Source organism: Equus caballus, chromosome 14 (genome assembly GCF_041296265.1).
Source record: "Equus caballus isolate H_3958 breed thoroughbred chromosome 14, TB-T2T, whole genome shotgun sequence".
Classification (NCBI taxonomy): domain Eukaryota; kingdom Metazoa; phylum Chordata; class Mammalia; order Perissodactyla; family Equidae; genus Equus; species Equus caballus.
The window spans coordinates 54,756,241-54,775,665 of NC_091697.1; the positions used below are offsets into that span (position 1 = coordinate 54,756,241).

At 44.7% G+C, this 19,425-nt stretch overlaps 1 protein-coding gene across 1 annotated transcript in view; it reads left to right on the top strand.

Moving 5' to 3' along the window:
- The window catches only part of SPOCK1 (SPARC (osteonectin), cwcv and kazal like domains proteoglycan 1), a 470,219-nt gene that overhangs the window by 195,055 nt on the left and 255,739 nt on the right, over positions 1-19,425 (top strand). Inside the window, exon 3 of the mRNA XM_001918180.6 lies at positions 14,411-14,456. Within this exon, the coding sequence (XP_001918215.1) occupies positions 14,411-14,456 (46 nt within the window). The remainder of the gene's footprint in view (positions 1-14,410; positions 14,457-19,425) is intronic.

A 19,425-nucleotide genomic window follows, 5' to 3' on the forward strand; every position in this document is an offset into this window, starting at 1 on the left:
TTGGCCGGTTCTTTCCTTTGGTGCTCGCTCTGGCACTCAGCACCACGGAGTCAAAAGTGGGCTATCTCATGGTGTCCAAGGAGGCTCCCTCCCTACCTGGCAGGGGCCCGGAGGATTAAGCTAGAGATTTCATCTGATGCAAACTATTTTGGGAGTCCCTGCGAGCTGAGGAAGGGACCGTTAATGACTGACTTAGAACCTGGCAGCTCTTCCGCAAGCGAACATGTCTGTCTGTATCATCACCTTATTATGAAGGCATCGCCTCCTTCCTGCTGAGTCTGTTCCCACTGATAGCATGAGTGCTGGTCCCATCAGGAGCTAATGTAGACGTTCCCAGCCAGGACGCCTGCAGACGGTTGGGTGAACTGCGGTGGCAGCTGACAGATAACGAGAAATCCATCACACACGTGCGCTTGCTCGCAGCTCTGGATCACATGCATTAAGCTGTGAGTAATGTGATTACTTAAGTGGCATTTTATTTACACTTTTGCACAGAGCAGTGGCTGCTGCTTTTCCAAAGCAGCTATCACACAGATGTGATTTCTTAAAAATCTCAGAGTCAGGATGGCAGCATCACAAATATACTAATCCAGAGGAAACTAGTGGTCATTTTTTAAACCCTGTTATCAGCTTAGAGCAGAGGATATACTGAAGTCAATTACAAAAATATGGTTACCTTTTTTGGTGCGTACTACATGCTGGGCATTTTGCATGTATATCTCAAATAATCTTGCCAGCAATCCTGGTAGAATAGGTACCATTGCCCTCATTTTACAGATGAGGAAACTGAAGCTCTTAAAGGTTGAATTGCTTGCCTGGAATTGCTTAGGCATTGGCAATGCAGGCATCAAGAGAAGTTACCAGTTGAAAAAACACTGTGGGCTTTTAAGTTTCAGGTTGGGAAGCAGAACCATTGATTTCAGCTCTAAGCTGGGTTAAGAGCTGAGTTTTCTGAAAAGAGAGGTGCGAGAAAGAAATGTGTGGGGCTTTGATGGGCAACACCAAAATAACCCATGCAGTATTGTTCCCAAGTAATTCCAGCAGGCAGCCCTGACAAGGCGCCTCTGATTCTAGCTGAGATGTGTGTGTCCCGCTGGTAAATCAGATGAGGTCTCTGAGCCTCGGATGCCTTATTAAATCAAGCCAGGATTTGGGTTTGTCGCAGGAGCTGTCACCACCGCGTGGGTCAGTCTGTGATTTCTCCTGTGAGCTCTGGGCCCTTCTCCTGAGTGGCTCCAGCAGGGGCCATGGGCTCTGTGCTGGTGAGTGAGCGGAGGGTCACCCACTGCTTATTCCAGATTGTTCATTCTTTAAGAGGGTAGCAGAAATGCCAGGACAAAAAGAATAAATGAATGGTGACCCTATGTGCCAGCCCAGAAGCAGGCTAATTATGAGGGTTTATGGTTCCATTCAGCTGCCTGGAACCGTTCCTAGTCATTGTCCTGGGTCTTGGCCCAAGAAGCTCTTCCTTCTTACTGCCCGTGTCTGGGCTGTAGGGTACATTTCTCAGTCTAAGCTCTTGGTGTACATGAATCTTAGAGTGCAGATTTTAGTGCTTATAATGTTAGGGTAATGCTGTCTTCATTTTCTCTATCCCATTGAACTTCGAATAAGTGAAGGAATGAATGAGTAAATGGAGGAGTGAATAGACACAAATACATGAAGAAAGCCATGTTAAAAAGTGGAAGCAGGAAGAAAACCCTCATATTCCCCCATCCACTGATAACCATGGTTGCCATTTTGATTTTTCTCTAAGCCTTTCTTGAGGTTTTTCTTTCTTTTCTTCTTACGGAGGATTGGGGGCACTCTTTAAGGATAGTTGAGATACCTAGATGATATGACCATGCAACTGACTAAAAGAAAAAATCAATTTTAATGAACAGGACCCGGCACAGCTCCAGTGCAGCCATGTGGTCCCGGCTTCATGCGTGTTGGTGGCAGTGGCTGCCCCTTCTTGCTTTGTAGGCCTCTCACGAGGTGGACTCTGGACTCTGGCCGCTGACAGGATGTGGTTATGGAGTGGGTGAAGCTGTCCTCGTTGCATCTTTCGTCCTCTTCGTTGCTTCTTGGTTTCCTGTTTGCTTCTCATGTTTTGTGTGTGCCCTTCCTCTGGAAGTCTTCAGTGCTCGTAAGAAGGTAATTGGGCCAAAGAATTTGATCTAGGAAAGTTTTTTCAAGAGATTCTCTCTCAGTAGTTCTGGGCATCATATGAAAAAACCCAACTGGACTCTTTCCTTAATATTTATAAGTTTTTTAGTAGGAAAGGGATTTTAAAGATCTAGGACATAATTACCGTTTATATTCATATTAGGTCCTCATGCTTGGAAGCAAACATAAAAATCAAAGCAAAAGCTGCTTATTGCTTTGGTCCACCTTGGATTCTTACAGTACATTCTAGTCCTTGCTAGTCTGTGAAAATTGCTCCTACTTTATTTACGTAGAGCTTTCAGGCATATTTGATTTATTATTTTATGTATTTGTAATCATTGAATTTGGGGACTGGAAGGGATTTGCGTTGTTATTAACATTCCTGTTATTCCCCCAAATAGTAAATGAAAAGAAAGTGTAAAAATAAAAGCATGACATGGCTCTGCCAGCTGAGTGCTCCTCCACAAGAAGTAATTATGGCCATATTGATGTGTATTTTGTTACCGTATAATTGGTCTCACCTGATAATTTTGCCCCGGAGGGCTCTGATTTTAAAAGATGGGTACCAGGGAACCCTGGTTGTGCATCTCCTCTACCCACCCCTGTCCCCTGCCAACAAAAGTGGGCCCTTTCAAAGGTTCATTGAGATCAAGAGGCCATTAATTTTTATCACTGACTGGAGGTCCAGAGAGGGTCCTCCAGGGTCCTGGTTCCCAGAGCGTGATCACATGGCCTGGCCTTTGTTCTCAGGGAGCTCACCGCCAAAGGGAAAGATGTTTAATTATTTAATAAAGGGAAGATGTAGCAAGCTGGCAATGTGTCTCTTCAGGAGGGAGGGAGGGGCAGGCACACAGACTAGCTGGTTCCAGTCATGGTTCATAATGATGACACATGTCCTTAACAGGTGGCTTGAGGGCTTTTACTGATGAAGGTAGAAGGGTCATCCTGCAAATTGGCTCTTGTCTCTGGGGTGGCATCCATGGGTCAGTGTGGCTCCTTCAGACATAGTGTCATTGCTCGGCCTTCCAGCTAGTGTGGACAGATTGTCATGGTGCCAATAACCAGCAACAGTAGCTACAGAGCTCCCTAGTCCCAGAGCAAAGGGCAGACTGAGCAGTGCCGTGATGGGGGTTTGGGAGATGCTGGGCAAAGCTGACAGGTGACTCTTGTTGTGTGTCTGTGGCTGCACCTGGGCTCAGGCTTCATCGCCTTTTGCCTGAGGTGAGAAATGTTATCATAAAGACTGCTGCTCGTGCTCGTTGCACATGGTGGCTCCTCTGCCTGCAGTGGCCTGTCCCACTCCCCTGCATGTTCCTTGCCTGGAAAACTCCTTGTCCGTCTCAACCCACTCTTCCTTAGGAAAGTCTGCACTGGTTCTCTGGAATAGAGGGTGCCTTTCTCCTCTGTGTTCCCATAGCTATTATATATATATATAATGACTACATTACCGGGTAATATTATGTTTAATCTGCTTACGTTGCTGTTTCTTGTCCCCTAGCCAGACTGTGGGCTTCCTGAGGGTAAGGGCCGAGAGTTACTCATACCTGTTTTCTCGCCCAAGGGCAGGCATACAGCCAATGTTCCAGAAGTGATTATTGTGCTTATGTGGAATGAACTTAACTGCTGTCGTTGGTTTCACTTGGGCTCCTTCTAATCTGTCCCACACCCAGTGAGCCCAGCACGCTTCCGAAAATACCAGTTTGATGGCATCAACCTCCAAGGAGGCCCTCCAGTGGCTCCTCAGTGCCTGTATTTTAAGTCTGGATGTCTCAGACATCTTCCTTTCCAGCTTCAACTTAGCTTTGTCTCTGGGTGCCCCAGGCCCTAAATGAGTGTGGCCACATTGCAGAAATGCCCCTGGAAGGGAGCAGCACAGCCAGGTGCTCATGGTGGGGACTCACACATGGCTCCTCCAGTAGTGGTAGCTGAACTACTGTCGGGGGACTCACGGTGCCTTTGGGATGAGGACAGTTTTCTTTTTGCTTCTCGGGGCTCTCCATCTTGTCACACGACATAAGTTCCTCATCTACCTGTCCAAAGGGCCAGGTGAGCGAGTTCCCATGTGTGGAGCCTGGCTGAATTGCTTTGTGGTCATCCTTCTCAGTCTCCTGAGTCCACCATGCCTCTCTTTCTGGCAGTGCTGGGGGTGAGAGACTGAGTTATAGCCATCACAGAGTTGCATAAATGCTTGTTGGGCGAGAGGAGAGGTAGCTTGTCTCTGTGATCTGGTGTTCATCAGACCCAGCAGCCTTTGGGAGGATTGTTGTACCCTCATGGAGCCCTGTTCATAGCAATGACGGTACTTCAGAGAGGGATCACCTACCCTTCTCCGTGGAAGCCTTGCTGGGGATTATAGAGGTAAATTGTGGCTCGGGAATTGCCTCCTCTGGTTACTTCTTACCGCGGGGGAAATGTAAATTCAGAAATTGTAAATTTAAAATGAGCATTCTCAGATCCTGACTGTGACACTATTGTCTTGAATGGACAAAAAAAACCTTGACCAGATTCATCGGGCGCTTTGATGAGGAGCATCTGCTATGTAAGTGGTCCAGGGCCAAAACCGCAGAATGCAGGCAGGGTGGCTGCTAGCACACTTCTGGGGACACAGTGAAGCAAGTCTTTATTGCTACCCTTCCCAGATTTTTCTTACAAGAGAAGAGGCTGAATGGCAGGGCTGGGAGGAACTGGAGCAGGCCTAGCTGTGCAGCTAATGAAAATTTCATGCAAAGTCTGTAGCTGTAGGTTCCCAGAGAGATGGCTGGTGCCAAAGCCACCACTCCTCCATGCCATGCCTTGATGTCGGTGTTGGATGCTTCACTTTGAACTGGGCCCTGGAGAGTGCTGGTGGCAGACAGGTGTGAGTGCTCAGTCCAGAGCACACAAAGGCAGAGGACTCCTGAGGCTGCTGTCATGAGGCTGGTGGCCATGCTTCTGAAGCCCAGAGAGCCAGCTGGGGTAGGGATGGATCAGGAAGTCAGGGTCTCCTGCCTGCTTTCCTGGGGCCGGTGTGTGACAGATAGACTTACTGTCCAGTCTCACAAAGACCTTGTGAAGCAGGTGTCTCCATCCTCCACTTCACAGATGGGAAGCTGAAGCTTCAGACACACCGAGGGTCACGGCAGTGGTGGGGAGGGCTCTTGGGAGGCCTCTGGTCTGTGAGCTCATCTCCCGTCCCTTGGTGTCTCCTGCTGGCATCTTCATGGGGCAGCCCCCAAGTCCTCTCCCCAGGGTCTCCAGTCTTCACATTCCTCACTGCTCCTCCCTTTATATGGTGCCACTGAGGCAGTGTTGTGTGTGGGTTAGAGCATGGTCTTTGGAGTCAGGCAAAACTGAGTTCAAATCCCCCTCCTATTTCTTCCTAGCTGTGTGACCTTGGGTAGTGATTTCATCTTCCAAGCTTCAGTTTCCCCAACTATATCAGAGAGGAGCGGACTGTGCCTGTCTCAGAGGGTTACTGTAAAGATTCAGTGAAATAAAACACAGTCAGGGCTTAGCACAATGCCTGGAATATTTTGACCATTCAAAAACAGTACCTGCTATTATTACTATATGATTAATAGTAATGTTGCTATTACTTTGAGTTTTTGATTTGATTTCAACTTGATACAGGTCCTGAATCTTGCATCAGATTTTGGCTCAGCTGTGGTGAGCCAAGTCATGAGGTCTGCTTGTTCCTCGGGTGAGTCAGGGCATTACAAGAGGTGGGGCAAGGATGTTGGGCAGATGTCCACCTGTCTGCCTCCTGTGCAGCTTGGTCGATCCCTCCAAGACCTTCCAGTATCACCTCTGCTGGTCCCGGTTCCAGTGACTGCCCCACTTGAAGTCACTCGAAGAGAGCTGCCCATTTTATCCTCTTCAGAAACCTCCAGGTCACAGAACCTGCAGTTTTGAGTCAAAGGGGAATTAACTGGGGAGTTTCAGCCCAAGATACTGGCATAAAAGAGCAGCAAAGCTTGCATCGTTCTCTTTATTCATTCAGTAGATGCTTATCGAGGACCTATTGCAAAATGGCACTGTGCTGGGCCCGGGAGTTTGGGTGAAGATGTCCTGCCCTGGCCTTGGCAACTGCCATCTGTGTGGTTGAGTTGCAGGAGAGCATCCAGCTGCTGCAGGGTGGGTGGTCAGTGCTCTGTTGCAGGCAGCACGGGGGACTCCAGACAACACAGCAGAGATGCCTCATGTGTGGCTGGATTGGGGACGTGGAGGGCTGCCATGAGGAGCACGTCTAAACTGGGATTTCGTAGAGCGGTAAATGTTAAGAAAGGGCGAGGTGAGTGCTTCAGGCAGAGAAGGAGCAGCATGTGGAGAGTTTCAGAGGCAGAGAGAGTGTGGGTTGTTGGAGGGCTAAGTCGTCACTCATTCACAGCTAGAATGGAGTGTGTGAGCTGGGCTGTGGCCACAGGCAGACTGGAAGGCTCAGCAGGGGCTGTACCTTGCTGGGTCCTGTGAGCTGCTACTGAGCTTGGCCTTGGGAGCAACTCGAGTAGATTAAGCAGGGGAGTGATGTGACCAGATCGTCCCTTCAGAAGGTCTCCATAGGAGCAATGTGGAGAAGAGCCTGGGCAGGGCTGGAGGGAGGCAGAGGCTGGTTAGGGCGTGTGGCAGTGACCTGAGAGGAAGCTGTGGAGGCCTAAACTGAGAGAGAGAGACTGTGTGGATGCAGAGAAGTGGGAGATGGGAGAGACCCAGGAGTGAGTACAGAGAGGGCCTGGTCATTGCCTGAGTGGCTGAGGAAAGGAGGAGGGAGGAGTTGAGTGTGGGACCTGGGTTCTTGCCTGGGCACCGGGGTAGACTGAGCTCGGGCTGCCTCAAGGGGCAGACCTGAGAGTGTTGGAGACGACTCTGGAAAGCTCCAGAAGCTGGGGGAGAAGGCCTCTGATGGGCTGCACCTGGTTTGCTATTTGTAGTTCTCTTGTGTTGTGCTATTTGCTATTTGTGGTGCCATTACCTGATCACCTCCCAGTGCCATTCCTTCAGGCACCTCTGTGATTGAGTTAGCATGTGGCTTCCTTTAGCCAACAGAGGCTACATAAGAATCATCTAGTGAGCTTTAAAAATTTCCATTGTGGAGGCCACAACCCAGACACTGATTCACCCTCTCCTGGGTGAGGCACCTGTGTTTGGAAAGCTCCACAGTGACCCCAGTGGTCGGCCAGTGATGAGAACCACTGCTTTCCCCAATCCCTGTGGTCAGCACTTCCCATAAAGGATGGGTGGGGAGGAGGGGGCGAGGTGATAGTTAACAGCTGGTGTCATATACTCTAAAAGGTAGCATCTGGATGTTTATGGAGGCCTGCCAGCTTAGGGGATGGCAGAAGTGGTATTCTCAGAAAGGTGGTGGGACCTAATTAATTTGGTGATACTAGGACAAGGCTGGGCCTTGGGCCAGTATAATTTGCATTATCTGTGAAAGAAGGATTTACATGCCACAGGATGGCAAGGGCCTTGTTTGGTTTGCCAATGAGATGGAACCTTTCAGGGTTCCTCTGTCTGTTTTTTACATGGAAATTAATGATTATGCAGAAATTTTGCCCATTCAGAGCAGGCCCATTTACCTTATCAGGATATAGTTAATTGTAATTGAACCTTTACTTATATTTATATGATATGTTATACCTAACAATTGTTCAAAACACCTCACTGGATGCACAAAACAGATCTATCTTATAAGTATTATCTTTTTTAACAGACAGCGTTACTAAATCTTAGCGAGTAGGGGCCTGACCTTTAAACAGAGACGTGCCTGCTACTCAGTTTTCACATTTCATTGAATTTTTTTTCTAAGCCACTCTTCATACATAAGACTAATAAAATTGCATGCATTTAAAATATTTCATAATTATTTTTCCCAGGTGCAATTGGTCTCCCTTCACTTGGGTCTACTTGATTTTGGAGCTGTTCTAGAATAACGATGTAGGTCACTAGAGCACTTAGATTTCTCCTCATTTCAGTCATTCACCCGATAACCAGACGTTCTTTCCTGTAAACTTAGTTTCTGATGGCACTTTCTCAAGGGAATGATGGTGGGTGACTTAAGGGAAAATATCTGCCTATGACCTTTCTAATGTTATGATAATTTGAACATTTAATGTAATTATCAAAAATGTTTACATTCTTTCCTATTGTTTGATGTGATTCTTTTATTTTTTCTCATTCATAATGCTTTCGTACTCAGGAAGTTGAGGTAGGTTTTTGACTTTTCAACTGTATGTAGATGTAGCATCGAAGTAGTTGCCAAATAAAATGTAAATTTCATTTGAAATCCTAAATCTCAGTGGTAAATATTTGTTTTAGTTCAGTGAACCAGCACTGCACACATTTATTTTTCATTGGTATATCCAGGGGATGCAATTTATCAAATGCATATAAACAGTCCATTTGCTGCTTTATCTTTTCTCATTAGTTACAGTACAAGTATGATTGTCAGTTATTATCTGTGTTTTGCTGGTGGGTTATTTATTGAAAGAGCAGAGCAACTGACATTGTTATTTTCTAAATCATTTTGTCTAAGGCCTGCAGGACTTTATACCAAATGTCAGACCAATTTATCAAAGAATCACTCTATTCAGGAAGAAAGTGATTTAGAGTGTGTGTGTAAAAATACACCCACCTGTCCTTACACACACACCAGTGACAATTGCGGGAATTGTACAGGGATACAGAGATGTTAAGCTGGAACAGTTTACTTATATTTTATACAATTGGCCGGGACTTACTGCGTGCTGTTGAGTGATGCCTTGGGGAATATGCAGGTGAGTAAGACCCATCCCTACTCGGAAGTAGCCTGGGCCCAGGCGTGTGGGGTGATCTGTTCACATGGAAGCATACTAATGCACATAGCTCCCAGTCCCTGGTGCACAGGGTTCTCATGAGTGGGGTCTGTGGAGGGAAGGCTGGGTGGGTCAAGTCACTGCCCAAGCTCGGCCAGTTGGTTGAGCACGTCATTCAGAGACCTCTTGATGGGTGGAGCTCTTCACCAGGGATGGGCAGGGCAGGCCTGATTGAGAAGAGACTGACGGCACCTTGCTCGCCCAGAGATATGACTGGAAACAGCTCAGACATGAGGTGGTTGTCTGGGAAGGTAGTTCCTTTCCCAAGAAATGGAATGTTTTGTACCTCCCAACAACTTGATCAGTAGGGATCTCCACTGCACACCAATTAATATTATAGCCAAAGGTCATGTTATACATCTGATGCATTTATATAATATCATCTGGAAATCTCACTTTTCCAGTGACTTCTGTTATCATTTTGGAGACACACTGTCCACCTGCCAGCCAGCTCTCCTTCCTATTCTCCCTAGTCAAGTGGTGTGAAAATTAACTGAACTAGTTTGTCCTGAATCCTTTTGAGAGTGGCCCGCCTATAGTCCCTTAATTGATCTCTTTGTGAGGACTTGGGGTTTGGTAAGGTAGGCTCTTCCTCTACCAGGATCTATCGACCTGGCTTTAGTCCACCTGACCTTGCAGGGCAGTACTTCTCCCTTTTGTATTTATCCGCAGTGGGTCCTCAAATGACCCCAAAGAGGCTGCCTGCCCTCACTTCACCTTACTTCCATCTGTACATGTTCTCTGTTGCTCACTCCTGGTTGAGACGAATGTGGCTCCCATTTATTTTCTAGGCTGGTAATTTGCATTATCTCAGGTAATCTTCAGATGAAACTGCAGGGTGCAAACAACTTAGCTAAAATATGTGTAAAGGAGAAATGATCTGTTTAATGTGAGCTAAATGTCCTTGATCTGTAGTATCTGAAGCTGTAGGTAGATAAATTACATCATCATCTTCATAAGTGGGAGTAAAGTAGTTGGGTTTCAAAAATGATCTCCATTTGGTTCTGCCACCCCATCTCTTCCTCAGGAGTCTGTTTTGACGTTCTTTGGAGTTGAAATAAGCATCTCTCAAAAAGCAAATTCCTAGGAATATTTGAGCTAAATAGCATCAGTCATTTTGGGACCTTGGGAGAGTGGAAGAAAAATTCAGGTTCCCACTCAAAATGGGCTGGAACCATGGACTTTCCAATTGGTTGTGATCTTCCATGATGAAGAGAATCAGTCAAATTGTAGTAGGAATATTTTTGTATCATTTCATATTAGGGAGACTTAAAGATTTCTTTGGATGACACATTATTGAGCAGAATGTTCTTTGGCATATGTGTATATATATGTGCATATATATTTTATTAACATTTATAAATATTATATATTTACTAATATCTATTATGTATAATAACATGTGTGTTATGTATGTATATATTTTAAACAGATTTCCTTTCCCATGAATGCTTATCAAAACAACATCTCTAAAGTAGTTGAAAACCCAGAGTTAAATTCCTTTGCATCCACTGGGTGCCAATAATTTCACAGGATCCAGTGTTATGTTAGCAGGATATTTAATTAGTGAGATAAATGGAGAAATGTGGTTTTATTAATATTGATCAGCTGTGGAGGATTAAAAAAATAATAATTGGAGCCGTGATTGTTCCCAGTCTCTGATTCGTCCTCTACAACCAGCACCACCCCCTCTTCCTCATCCTAAATGTGTAATGATTTGTCACTTCCTTACTTTATGCTGACTTTTTATGCTTTCTTACTATGACTTTATGCTGCCCTGGGATGTTTCAGATTTTGGACATAAGTAAATATGTTCGAGTTTGAGGCTGTTTAAATTTATAGTTTCTTCCAGATTTTAACAGTCCCTAAAGAGTTGGGTTATTTTCACTTACAAAGTACGAGTGAAATGGAACCAGCCTTTCCTTGTATGGTTAGAATTTAGAAGACGCTTCTCTCCTTGTCCAGTAGAGGCCTGACGTAATTATACCATGCAGTGGAGTTCGTAAAATATACATGTGTAGTAACACTGCTATCCTTCATTCTTCAACCTGTATAATGCACTAATAGGAGTTATTGAATTTAATAAATGACTATATTTAGATATGCTTCTTTCTATTTTGGTTTATGTTTAAAAAATTAACCATTGCTGGGGTCCTTGTAAATCCATTTTAAAAGCTTCATCACTAGATGATAAAATTACCAGTTAAGAGGTCAACTCAGACAGATACACCTCTCCTGGCAAATCTGATCTAACATAGCCAATACGCCTTTTGCCAAAGTCTAAATTTTAACAGGCTGCAGCTTCATTGGGCCAGAAGGAAGGTCAAAGATTAGGGCTCTTAAAGTCCTGCACTTTTCTGGTATTTGCGCCAGATTCTGGGGTCCATGCAGCCGACCACACTTTGATAGAATGCAGCGCTGCAGTTAGGACAGGCACTCTGCTTCCCACGGTGGGAATTATGACTGTTAGAAAACTGATAAAACTGTTGACAGCACTGTAAGTTGTGACTCTGTTTTAGGATAATGTAAAATATATGCTATGTATTTTTATTTCGATAGAATATAAGATAAAGGAAAAACTGGGCTGGTGCCCCTGGGTCTTGGGCCCTGGAGACATGACCAGCCCCGGCATTGATAGTGTTGGTTCAGGGCCACAGATAGCTGCCCTTACGTCCTCTGAGCATCCTGATTGTTCAGTTCGACTCAGGGATGAGCACGTTCTCAGGAGGTGAAGCTCTAGAAGAGGACTTCTTTTCTCTTTGGCTTTTTCCACACAGGTTTGGATGCTGCCTCTCCCGACATTCCCTCAGAGGCAAAGTGGATTGATCCATACAGCCTAGCTTCTTGGACTTTTCATGTGTGTAGGCCAGTCAGAGCTGGCTCATCAAGTGTGGAAGGGTGATCTGTGGGCTCCCTCATCTCATATTCAGACCTCACTGGAGCAATGCCTGCTGAGAAGCCCCCTCTCCCATGCTCGTTGACCATCTCCCGAACGGGCTCTGGTGGCTAGAGAGCTTCTGGGGCCCATGTGTTCACAATCTTGGCCCCAGAGGTGGGGTTTCCCTCTCACTATAGCAAAGTGGTTACACCCAAGGTTTTAGCACCTCCTGGCTCATTGGTTTTTGCTGTGGCACTCCACTTTCCTAAGGCAGGGCAAAAGCAGTCAGATACGGGGCATCATTTTCCTTCTCTGCTTAGCCTTGCTGGGCAAGGGACCATTTGAAGGACTCATTTTGCATAATGAGTTTTGACTCAAGGTGTGCTTTCACATTTTAGCAGCAATTAGGCAGTATTCTTACATTTGCAATGGGTTTCAAATATTCTAATGCAGATGTCTGCTTTTATAGGGCTTATATTTAAAACCATGATTTTCCCCCAGAAATACGTAAAAATGGCAATTATAGTTAACCTGGAAAAGTGACAAGGTCCAGAAGAATGCTTCACATTCCATCCAAGTCATAAAGTCTGTTGAAATCACAGAGGAATATTCAGTTATTGAGACTTGCTCAAACCTTACTTTGACATCAAAGAGAATGTGACATGTGAAATTAAAGCAAAGGAACTTGTCTTTGGCTCCAGTTCTTGCCTGTCAGACACACACCCTCAGATTCCAAGGACTTGCATGTGTTAGAACAGCATGTTCAAGTAGAAGATATTTCACAAGATTCCACGTTGCTGTTGGACGTGATGCCATCCTTTGTATGTGCAGAGGGCATTGATGAACCGTGGTTGGAAGGATGGACATTTCCTTACTTTTTCTCCAGTGCTGAGGATGAGTTCATCTTGGGTTCTCTCTTGTCTTGCCCTTGTGAAAGGCAGAATGTGTTGGTTACACGCTTGTGTCTCAGAGTACATTGGCCATCCAACTGAGAAATCGGGTGCTAAACTTCCCACCCACCAGCTAGCCCTTGACTTAGAATCTTCTTAACATTGGCTGCTGAGTTTCAACCACTTAGTTTGGATTAGGGTTGTATTTAAAATAATAAATAGAGAGAGATGGGGCAGAGGGATTCTTTTAAGCCTTCTCTGTGATATTTCATGGTGTGCACCTCAGAGTCTTCCTAACTAGATGGGTGAGAAGGCCGGTTATGCCATAAAATTAAAGTCAGAGCCAAAATTCCTTGGAGTTAAAAATAGTGTAATGCTGAATCCCCAGGATGCAGAGGAACCTGTTCATGTTTATTCATGCTCTAGAAAATGGAATCACTGCCCAAGAACCAATATGGTCTGATTTTACTCTAAATGCGGTTTCCTAAAATCTATTAAGGGCTTGGGTGAACGCAACAAGGATCTAATAAAGCCAAGTAATTGAACAACACAGAGGCAATAAAATTTATGGGGGATCTTGTCGGAGATCAGCCGCAGCCGGAGACAGCACGGACAGTAACGTAAACTAATTGTGGACTTTGATGCAAATGAACTTCTCTGGAAAAGAAATTGAGGCTTCATTTCGGACAGCTTTCTGAAACTGTCTGCAGCATGCAGAGTACCTACCAAAAACACGTACAGCAAAATAATTAGAGTTTATTCCGGAGGAAATTACCTGAAAACAGGCACATGCCCTAAACATGGTGTGGGGATGATGCACAAGGGTGAAGCTTTTTCATCTTTCAAACTGTTCAGTTTAGCTGACAGAGTAGGTGTGCTCAGGAACAGTGGTGGGGCTGAACACTGATGGGGAGGATAGAGAGAGAGAGTACAGTGGTTGTTTGGTAGGAAAAGGTTATTGGAAGTGGGGAAGAGCTTAATGTAACTATGAAGAAGTGAGTGACTTAGACCCTTGCAATTTCAGGGAAACAAAATGTCTTACCTTGGGGCATAAATTGATGCAAGCTACATGTAAGAAAGACATGGTTATGAATCGACCAGATTGGCCAGCTTTTGTTTTTTCATCTTTACGCACCCAGGACAAATGATATTAAGCTAAATGTATGTCTGTGGTTAATGCTAACATTTGAATGGCCCTCTGTTTTTAGGTTTTGTGAGTGTTGGAAAACTGGAACTGTGCACCACAAGTTACACTTCTCCATGTAAAAGAAATGTTGACAGTTGAATTATCAGCTGTTGCAAAAACAGAGGCTTCATCATAAGTGAGAGCAACAAGGCATCACCTGCAGTGTAATTGATAGCAAATATACCTTGCACTTAGATGGTGTCTTGGTTTATCTGTCAAAGCGGAGCAATGCTGTTTTTGTATTAGGCTGAAATGTTTTTATGATTTCCAGTGTTTAATCCATACAGTTTGAAAGACAAGAATTTGAAAAGTAAATTGACATTTTTGATCGCACGTTAATGCCTGTTTGGGGAAAGATTTCTAAGCCATTAGAGTTTTCCTTTGTGTTTTGGGAGGTGGGGGAAAGGCAGGTTTTTATGCAGTTATGTGAGAAGCTTCCTGAAGTCTGACCTTTGTTTTCTATTTTTTCCTTATATAGGATGATTATTTCAGAAACTGGAATCCCAACAAGCCCTTTGACCAAGGTAAAGGATGCAATATTCCTTGCTGTATATTCCATGGGAAATGCTGTCTCATTTTCCCTTCCTTGCATGCTGAGTTACCCTTCCCACAAAGGCCAGCTAGCTGTCTTATTTTATTGACTTTGTGGACTGAATTGACTGGGGTGATAGAAATTATTTTATCAAATTGGTTATTTGTCTGAGATTATGTCTGAGACAGATTTAAAAAAATTTTTTATTGAATTGATGAGTACAGTCATTAATTGGTTTTGTTAAAAAGCAAAACAAAACAAAAAAACCAAAATAAAGTGGTCATCACACTAACCTGGTGAATTGTGGGGCTGAATCCAGTAACTTCATTCATGGAACAGACTATGCCTGGAGATGCTGCTCAATTCACATGAGCTATAAAAATAAATCTTTCTTTCTAGAAACAGGTTAATCTCAGGAGGCTTTCAAGGGCATTGATACTTCATTTGTTAAATAACTTCTTCATGATTTCTAAATAGAAACTTGATTCAGAGTTGGCTAACTGACTGCTTGGGTTGAAGCCTGGTCCTCAGAGGGCTCTTTCCACTCACACCAGCAAGCGTAAAGCCAGTCTCCTGATGGCCAATGTAAATCAGCACCAGTGTCCTCCTGTGAGTTATTTAAGGCACAGAGAGGACCTGCCGTGAATCACATCCCTGTTCCTATTGTTCCATGCGTGGCTGTGGCTGGCTCAGACCCTGATGCTGAAAATGATGGTAGATTGTAGTTCAAGTGCATATATGCAATTAGTGCTGAAACTTGGAGGAAAAATATTACCTATCATGTCTCAAAGGTTCACATTTCTAAGAATGGGCTTCAGTTCTGTAGCTTGAGTATTTGACGTGATCATGATGGTCAACTTGACACAAAGAAATCAAGGAAGGCATTGACATGTAACATGGTAGAAGGTGCTCCTGTCTGCCCTCTTTGTCACATTAATGTGTCACTCTCTCTCTGGACTCTGGTTTTCTTATATGCAAAGTCGATATTAAAGTTTCCACATATGCATTTAGCTTATGCCTTCAAGTAGTGCAACATTTCATTCATTCATACATGCATTCAATTATTCATTCTCAAACATTTATTGAACGTCCACTGTGCACAAGCACCAAGCCAGTTACTGGGGATAAAGCAGAAAAAGCTGTGGTGCCCGCCCTGGAGGAGCTCAGAGTAGGGAGAGGGGAGATGACTCCCTCAACAGCTGCAGTGGGTTGTGTTAACGGCTGCGATGCTGGCATGTATGGAGAAGCACCGAGTCTGCAGGTGGGGGACTTAGTGTGTGTGCAAGTGTCGTGGGGAGGGGGTGGCTGCCAGGGCAGGCTTTCCTTTGGAGGATCTGTCTAGGCTGTACATATCTCAGCAGGCTCCAAGGGCCTCACTCCTTTAGCAATGACTGCATCACCGTAGTAAATCACATTAAAGCATATAAAGGCATTTGTAATTTAACTTAGCAAATTTCCATCAAAAATGGTCAAAATTTCTACAAATTTATTTTGAAAGGATATAACATCATTTCAGAAGCATACTTAGATGTAGAGCAACACATTCTCTGTGTGCCTGATGCAGGAGGCCTACTGAGAACATCCCTACCAGGCTTTTGCTTACAGAGGTACCGCAACTCATAGTGTCAGGGAACTGAACCAGAAATAGGTTCTTGTACCATAAGAATCAAATGTTGCATAAATAATTGCCAAATTTACTCTTCCCCAAGGCTTGCAAACAAATGTGAAAACTCTACCAAGGGAAGACATTTTTATTTTTACTAATACACAGTGGAAAAGGTAATACATGAAGTGGGCATCATTTGCCATTTGGGGATATAAACGATAGCTTCCCTGGATATGGGGGTTGACACGGAAACTTTGAACACCAAGACAACCATGGTATTTAAATCTGCTTAACTAGAAAGTCCAAACAGAGATTTTTTCTCTCCTGGGAATGATGGCAACTGTACCCAGCAGAGTCCCTCTTTGGCTGTCTCTTTCTGGTTCTGCAGGCATGAAAACTGGATCTGCTTGTAAATTGTCCCAGAAAACCTCAGGACTTTATGGGGTATAATTGAGGACCCTAGCTGAGAAACCCTACTTTGTATCTCAGGTGGAGCTGCTGTTGGCTATTTATATACAGAGCCATGGGGAGAGCAGGCAAGGCTGAGAATAGCCTTCACTTAAAATATCAGCCCCAGTAGATGTCATCAATTACCTTTGTGCTGCTCAATAAAAATGGGAGGTTACTATATCAGCGCTGACACCACTTGGTGAAATATAAGCCACAGGCATGGAAGATGTAGAGCATTTCATCTTCCAGAAAATAGGAGAATTGCTGAACTCCAGTGGAACTTGTCAGCTGCAGAGAGAAGTCATTTCCCCTCCTAAGCTGGAAAAGAATCACACATGGTTAAAGTGGTTTTTTGGTTGGGGAAACTTGCAGTTTGTAGAAATGGAACTTGTTGAAAAGCATTCCAGAGTTTCAGATGACAAGTATGGGTGAGGTGGAGGTAAAAGGGCTTCATGATGGAGGTGGGCGCACAGTGGGCTTAGTCTAAGGGGAGAAGAGGGGAAGGAAGGCCGCGTGGAGAATTCTGGTAGAGTATAGCCAGAAAAGTGGATTTGAGGCAGCTTTTGAAGGACATTCCATACCAATCCGCGAAGTTTGAACTTTGTTTTCTTGGCAATGAGGAGCCATAGAAAGTTTTCAAGCAGAAGAGTGACATGATGAGGGCAGTATTTCAGGGGCGTTAGGTTTGATGACTCAATGGCTGTGACTAGGAACGCAAGACATACCTGCTAAATGATGACCCTCCTATAGGACTCTTGGGTCACTTCTCCATTGCCTTGTTCATAATGTGGGAGCCCTGGGATTTGGCGCTCACAGACGGTCAGACTTACCATTCAGCTCTGTAGCTTCATCTCCGAAATGCCCATGTAGCTCCTAGTTGTCTTAGGTGTTGGTGAATAGTTAGGAGATTCGCAGTATTCAAGAAGTAGTTGACTACCTGTAATTGCTCTCCCGGCATAAGGATATTTACTGAACTCTGAACAACAGGGCTTCAGAGAGCGAGCACTTATCATCATGTAATTGACTCCAAGGCAGTTAGAAGAAAGTACCTCACCTGGTGGTCTCCTTCCGAGACTGAAAATGCCTTTAACTTGTTATCTTTAAGCGAATCATTAATGCTTATGTCAGCGGAGTATAATAGCCATCAACTTCAGGCTTTTCTAAGAATCCTGTCTGAGATTTGGATAAAGTAGTATATATATTTTTGATTGTAATGATTTAGTGCCAAATCTCCTCACAGAAGGGACAGACAGGAGTTCAGAATTGAAGGGAACAATTATAAACTCAGGTGAGAGATTTCCTTTGTGAAGTCTGCAAAGGCAGACGCCCTGCAGAAAGAGTCGGGCCGGCCGCACAGTTTGAGAGGGCGATGGGCAAAGGCAAGTGGATTGCTGTCCTGTGTGGGGGGAGGAGAGGAGGCCCTTGAGTGGACTCAGCATGAGGCTGGCTGAGGCCGCAGGCTCGGGGGTGGTTTCAGAGTGTTGGGGGTCTCTATCGCTTTGCCCTTTCAGCCCCTTCCCTCAACTGGCCCCTGGCAAACCTGGGAGCACAGAGTGGGTGTTGAGCAGACGCAAGGTTAATGCTTCTGAAAGTGGGATCTGGTCCAGCAAGATGCTTCCCCAAGAAAATATCCTGGTCAAGTAACTTTGGGACACACATATACTCTGTTGACAAGGCTCATTAGCAATTGAAAAGCTCTGAGAAGTCTCCTAGTAAAGAAGTCCATTTAACCTACCATTTTCCAGATTTGCCTTTGACCACATGTTTTTATTTTGATTTTTTCACTCCACATTTATCAGGTATCCAGAGAAAGTAGTGTATTCTGTGGGATATGCTTTGGTAAGTGCAGTGTGGGGTCTTGGGGTTTGGAGTCTGATTCTCCAAGTTTGGAACTTGACTCTGCCAGTTACTAGCTATGTGATTCTGGCCAAGTTGCTGAACTTCTCTGATTCTAAACCTTCCCATGTGCAAATGGCAACAATAAAAGCATTGAGAGGATTAAATGAGATGAGATGTCTGGCGTATAGCAAGCGCTTGATAAGTGCTGTTTTAGCAAGCAATTGATCTTTTTCATTCCCTCCTCTTCCTAGATAGCTGCCTCTTCCTGTTGCTTCCCTCCCTTCCCACTCAGATTTTCTTTCTTTCTTTTGTTCCCTTCTTCAGAGTTGTAATGCTCTGGAGCTCCTGGGACTAAATCGGTTGTGGCCTGTCTCACACGAGGTGGGTCATTGTAGTGGTGCACCCCAGATCCTCATTATGGGGGCTGAAGAGGTTGAGGCTCCCAGTGTGTTTATTTGTTCTTTCATTCATTCGTTCATTCCGTTAAATAGTTATCAAGCGCTCAATGTTTAAACCTACTGTCCTGGATAATAGGGACCACACTAAAGATGGCCTCTCTGTGGGACACTCTTGGTTATCAATCATAAGCCATCCATCCACGGTCTTACACAGGCATGGAATGTGTGTAAGTACCAGGGGTGACTGGGGGCAGGAGCAAGAGCCAGTACTGGTGGGGGTGGGGAAGCGAGGGGCTTGGTCTGGGAAACTCGTAAGACGTCAAGTGTTCATGCAGGTTACATAGGTCAGTTTCAGTTGAGGTGACATTTTTTGCTACAACTTGGCCTCGCTCAGCCTGTGCTGTGTGTGCAGAGCAGGGCACCACCAGCCTGTGTTGAGAGCAATCACCCTCAGTGCGATAATGAAGGTGCTGTTCCAAAAGTGGGATGCTGATGAAGAAGGTTATCCAAAGGGCCTGGAGGGCAAAGAAAGAGAGAATTTAGTGAACCACAAAACTGTGGTAAAAAAAATAAATAAAAGGTGTTGCTTTGGGAATTCACAAAGTAGCGAATGAAGAAGCAGCAAGATGAATTCTAACAAGTTGTTTCAAAGCTTCTCAACCAGTTAT